Below are 5,782 nucleotides of genomic sequence, written 5' to 3' on the forward strand. Positions count from 1 at the left end.
TGCTGATAAATGAATGATTTGTTTTTGTCTGCAGGATGCAGCGCTCAGGTGACTGTGACTCAGCCTCCAGTGGTGACATTTACTCCAGGATCCACTGTCACTCTCACCTGTAAGACCAGCCAAGCTGTTGCGACAGTTTATGATTCTGATTTTAAAGAGTATGAACCTATGTCTTGGCATCAACATAAAACTGGACAGCCTCCAAAGCTCCTAATATATTTGTTGAGCACACGTGTATCAGGAACACCAGCTCGGTTTAGTGGCAGTGGAAGCAGCTCTGACTTCACTTTGACCATCAGTGGAGTTCAGACTGAAGATGCAGCAGTTTATTACTGTCAGGGTCTCCATGACATAGATGATGCTCATGTGTTCACACAGTGATTTATCGCCGTACAAAAACCTCCCTCAGTCAGACTGCTGAGACACTGAGCTGTTACAGCAGGAAGCGACTGCAATTGCTGAAGAGGAAGAGACTCTGACACAGACCACTGAACACAGAGCTGACAGTAACCTCACCAAGCACAAACCTTATTGTGATCTCTGCTTCTCTTTTTAAAGTATATTTTTTCCCATTTTTAGGTTGGAGCAGGAACTTATTCTCTCATTTCCCAGATCTTGTTGCTTCATTACCTGTTGTTTATATCCCATTTCAGAAAATCTTTGTTTCTCTTCTGAAACAACCTATCTCAAAGTCAGGCAAAAGTTTGTTCTCATTTCTCTCACTTCGCATTTATCAGTTTGCTGCTGACTCTTAATCCATCATGTTTAGATGAGCTACAGAGTATTCTTGTGTCTGAGCTTTGATCTTTCAGGGACTGTTAACCCTTAAAATGTGCCAACTTAAACTGAAGCATGCAGATGATCCATCAAAAAGCCTTAATAAGGCAGGTTTACTGTATAATATGTAACATGCAGATGAAGGTCACATGATCAGCTCCTCTATCACCTGCAGAGTCAGTGGAACAGCCTGCACACTAAGACACTGCAGATGATGGAAAGTGATGACAAAAGGAGCCAAAGATGCTCGTCAAGCCAGCTGTCTTAACTCAGCTGGACTCATATGGACTCACCTGTTCTCTGATCAGTCCTCTGTTGATGCTGAAAATTTGTAAATTAACAATGAAGCTGCAGAAACTTTGTCAGCCTGCAGAGAAACAAAGTTTACAGCAGGGGTGTCAAATTCATTTTAGTTCATGGGCCACATACAGACAAATTTGAGACTGACATGCTGATCATGAAAAGAGCCAAAGGCCAAATACAAAATCAATCTCGTGTCAATATGAAGTTGTTGTGAACCTGGACAGCCAGCAGAGGGCAGCCTGCATCTATTTATGAGCACAAAGACTTTTGAGAAACTTTTCATAGACAGAAACAGCAGAGAGATGAGGAACAGAGAGTCAAAAGTTTCTCCATGTTCTTCATCAGTCCACAGGGAGATGTAGCCTCTACTGACTTGACTGAAGTGAAAACGGCCTGCTGCAGGTGCAGAGGGTTGGTGAAGAGACTGTGATGAGGAGAACTGGTCCAGTGAACACAACACAAGAGTCATCAAGCAGAACCACAATGAATGTAAATAAAACTGAAACAGACTCACAGACGCTCTTCCATATACAGTTTGAAACTTATATTCTTGTCACTTCATTCAGTCTCTTTATGAGGAAGCTGGGAAAGTTACATTCTGGTTGGACTCACTGATATCAAAACATATTTAACAGTGTCTCTACTGACAGCTGCACAAAACATGAAGAAAAAGAATCTATTCTGTGATTTTCAGTCCATTAACACAGAAAGGAAACTCAGTGGAAGTCTCCAAACCAGTTAATGTCTGAACACTGTCCACAGATTAAAAGTCCAGCAAACTTCATCATGTTATTTATCACTGCAACATTTTTTATTCATAATGATTTTAGTCCCTCCATTAAATTTGTAACACAGTGATTGAAGCTGGTTAAGAAGTACAAAAACCTCCATCACACAACACTGAACACACATGTAGCAAAAATGAACTTAAACAGCTTTTAATCATTAGTTGATATTCATAAGATTCTAAAGTTTAACACATGAATATGGTATCAGTCACAGCAGGCCTCAATAAATGTCAGTGTTTTGGAATATTTGGATCAAATGTAAAAAAGTTGGGAGAAACTTAGTGACAGTTCTTCATCCAATGTCCATTTTCTTCTTTGTCATTATGGAAAATTTTCATACAGACACTTTGCATGGTCAGCTGATCCTCCAGTGAAGTGAGTAGTAAAAAGGACTAATTTGGACAGTCCTCATGTATGAAGAGTTTGTAATATACAAAATGATTATTATATTATCATATTACCAGGATAACTTGGTCATTTCTTTGCTGTACAGCTTTAATATTATAACACTATACCTGTCTAACCTTTCTCAGTAGAATATTTCTGACTCATGTTCTTAACAGTGATGTTGAAGTCAGTCAGCCAAACATAACTACGACTACAAATCTTATGCTGCTGTGATTTTCTTGACAATAATGTTCTTTATTTCTTTAAATTAAAGTGCTGATGCTTTTTTTCATTTATTTCAGTGCATGTTTTACTTTAATAATAGATTTCTATACTTTTCCCCAGCAAAAGGTTTCAATGCAGTTTTTGTTCCTCCATGAAAGAAGCAGCAGCAGATATTTAACCAAACCCAGCAATGATTCATTTTAACTTCATCCACACTTAAGAAATGAAACAACAAAAAAGGACCAGCAGACATAAGTGCATGAAATATTTATTTCTGTTTCAAAACCTCAAAGACGACAGCATGTGACTGTAACAATGTATAAATGTTCAAATAAAGACATGAAGTCACATGAAAGCAGAATGGCAGCAGATCACATGTTAATTACAGCAGGTTGGATTTGTTTGTAAAAGCAGAATTTGACTGAGCAGAGACTCTGTTGTTTCTCTACTCTGAGCAGCGGTCAGGGTCCAGGCTTTGAGTGACAGGGCTCTGTCCATTCAGACTGGCCTCACAGCTCACTGAGCCCGCCTTCCTCCACTGGTCTGCAGGGAGGCTCAGGGTGCTGCTCCAGCTGTAGTGGCCGTCCCTCCCCAGGACCTCCAGGCTGTGTGACACCCCTGAGGAGCTGCTGCTGCTGCTGCCCCCCACCTTCCAGCCCAGCCTCCAGGCTGAGGGGAAGCCCCCGCTGGCCACACACACCAGTGTGGCACTGTCCTGCTGCAGCTCCTCTCTGGAGGGGGGGAGGACGGTCAGGGTGGGCCGCACCACACCCACTGGAGGAGACAGAGAGGGGGGAGGAGAGGGGGGAGAAAAGACAAAGGAATGAGAGTGAAGGCTTGGTAATAAAGAAAAATCACATCCTGCTCATTTCTTACATTTGATCAAATCAAACAGAATAACTTGTGCTGCTGTTGCACTCATAAATCACTCAGTATCAGACCATCAGCCACATGATTCAAGTGAGACTAAAAAGCTTGATTGATAATGATTATTGATGACATCTTCATATGTGTTTCATAATGTGTGACAGTGAATAACTCGTCCCTGTGATGATTTTCTTCTGTTGAAACTGACAGAGCTGAAACACTCATGTGAATACAGTTAAAACCTTTGTCATCTGTCTCTTTCACTTCCTTTTCACTACATGGAAAATGAATGAACCGTGAACACAAAGATAAACTGCATTTACTGAGAAAAACATCTTTGTGTTTAACAGAATCCACATCAGATTATAATTCATTTTTTGGAAATATATTTTCCAAATTAATGAATAAAAAAACAACTACTTACAATTTTTTTTGAGCGTTCAAGGTCATATTTGAACAACTGTCACTTTTAGACATTTTTAAATAGAGAGAAAAATTCAATATTACCATGAAAAAAATAAGAAAATTGTTATTTTATGGTTTTCCATTTTAAATTTAAATAAAGAAAATGCTGAGATAATTTTGGTTTCCACAATTTCTCATCAGATTGATCAAAAACAAAAAAATATCATCAACATACAAACACTGAATTTGATCAGAGTCTCATTCAATACTTGAAAATAGTTCTGTCGGCTATATATTGAATTAAATGAAATAAAATCTCTGGTACTTACAGTCAACGACGAGTTTGGTTCCTCCACCAAAAGTGAGCCACAGTGATACAAACTCATTAAGTGGCCGTACAAAAACCTCCTGCACTGTGAACAAGCATCTATCCACTGAAAATACTCTCTGATTTTTATAATTACAGAGAGAAAATTAAACTTTACTGAATCTACAAAGCTTCTTTAATGACATGGAATGAAAATATTGTATAAATAAAGATTATTTCTTGAGTTTTTCTTTACTTTTCTACACCTGACAGAGAAATGATTACAGTCTGTTTGTAAAAAAAAGTCATTTTTCTTCACAGTTTTATATCAGTTAATACATGGTCAAATACCCATGATGCATTTTAAATAATAATGATTTCAAACTAATATTAAAATGAATATAAACATATAATTTATCTCCATTAAACCCTGTGAGTAAATGAAAGGCAGACAAACAGACATATCATACCAAGCACAGTGAACACAAACTTCTCCTTAAATCCTCAACTGCACTTGTAATATAAATCTTTTCTTCTTTTCCATTAAGATGATAGATGGTGTAAATCCAAGCAGTATTCCTCCTGATTTTGTGTCCCACGTTGCCTTGAGTCTGTTGAGAGCAGAGAAATGATTTCCATAGAGAGGAGGCTTTGCATGGTCAGCTGATCCTCCAGTGAAGTGAGAAGGTTTATAGTCCTGTGAGTTCAACACTGCAGGACTCAGATGTGTCAGTCAACACAGCAGAAAGCACAAGCACCATGACTCTCATCACCATCCTCATCTGGACGCTGGCCTGCTGCTGTTTCACAGGTTCATTCACTCAGCAACATTTCAAACATGATGTGCTGCCTTTTCTCTCATTGATTTCTGCTGATAAATGAATGATTTGTTTTTGTCTGCAGGATGCAGCGCTCAGGTGACTGTGACTCAGCCTCCAGTGGTGACATTTACTCCAGGATCCACTGTCACTCTCACCTGTAAGACCAGCCAAGATGTTTATAATGGAGATTATATGCACTGGTATCAACAGAAATCTGGACAGCCTCCAAAGCTCCTAATAAAATATGTGAGCACACACGAATCAGGAACACCAGCTCGGTTTAGTGGCAGTGGAAGCAGCTCTGACTTCACTTTGACCATCAGTGGAGTTCAGACTGAAGATGCAGCAGTTTATTACTGTCAGAGTGCACACTACATCGACAGTGCTTGGGTGTTCACACAGTGATTTATGGTGGTACAAAAACCTCCCTCAGTCAGACTGCAGAGACACTGAGCTGTTACAGCAGGAAGCGACTGCAGCTGCTGAAGAGGAAGAGACTCTGACACAGACCACTGAACACAGAGCTGACAGTAACCTCACCAAGCACATTGTGTAACATGTAAGATTTAGTGATATCTCGCAGATGAGGATTACAGATTGCCATCAGCTGAAATTTCTCCTGTGAGCCGAGCTTGAACTCCCTGTTAGAATTCAGGCTTCATTGTTCAGGAGGTTTTACCATGAGCCAAATCCCTTCCTCTCTAAAGCAATCAGACCCAGTGATTTAAACTGGTAAAAATGCTGAATAAAGCAGTTTCATGTCGAAAATTAGCTTTTCTGACGCTGTTCAGCTTATCATAGAAGGGCCGCTAACTCGCCACCTGCTAAAAACACTGAATACAACCGTTCCATGATAAAACTCAGTGCCTCACCAGTGCCGCATGTTGCAGAGGGGCTGCTAA

The 5,782-nt window shown here is 39.8% G+C and overlaps 2 gene segments (V, D, J or C); one reads left to right on the forward strand and one right to left on the reverse strand.

Annotated features, from left to right (window-relative positions):
- Positions 1-2,732: 2,732 nt before the first annotated feature.
- LOC126387495 (Ig lambda-3 chain C region-like) lies at positions 2,733-4,226 on the reverse strand (the record flags this gene model as incomplete). The annotated part of the segment is given in 2 exon segments: positions 2,733-3,254; positions 4,082-4,226. Coding segments are annotated over 2 exon segments (474 nt in total), but the record flags the coding sequence as incomplete, so codon positions are not given.
- Positions 4,227-4,713: 487 nt separating this feature from the next.
- Positions 4,714-5,300, forward strand: LOC126387496 (Ig kappa chain V-III region PC 2154-like). The segment is given in 2 exon segments: positions 4,714-4,870; positions 4,963-5,300. Coding segments are annotated over 2 exon segments (375 nt in total).
- Positions 5,301-5,782: the final 482 nt, after the last annotated feature.

Source organism: Epinephelus moara, unplaced genomic scaffold, assembly GCF_006386435.1.
Source record: "Epinephelus moara isolate mb unplaced genomic scaffold, YSFRI_EMoa_1.0 scaffold515, whole genome shotgun sequence".
NCBI classification, from domain to species: domain Eukaryota; kingdom Metazoa; phylum Chordata; class Actinopteri; order Perciformes; family Serranidae; genus Epinephelus; species Epinephelus moara.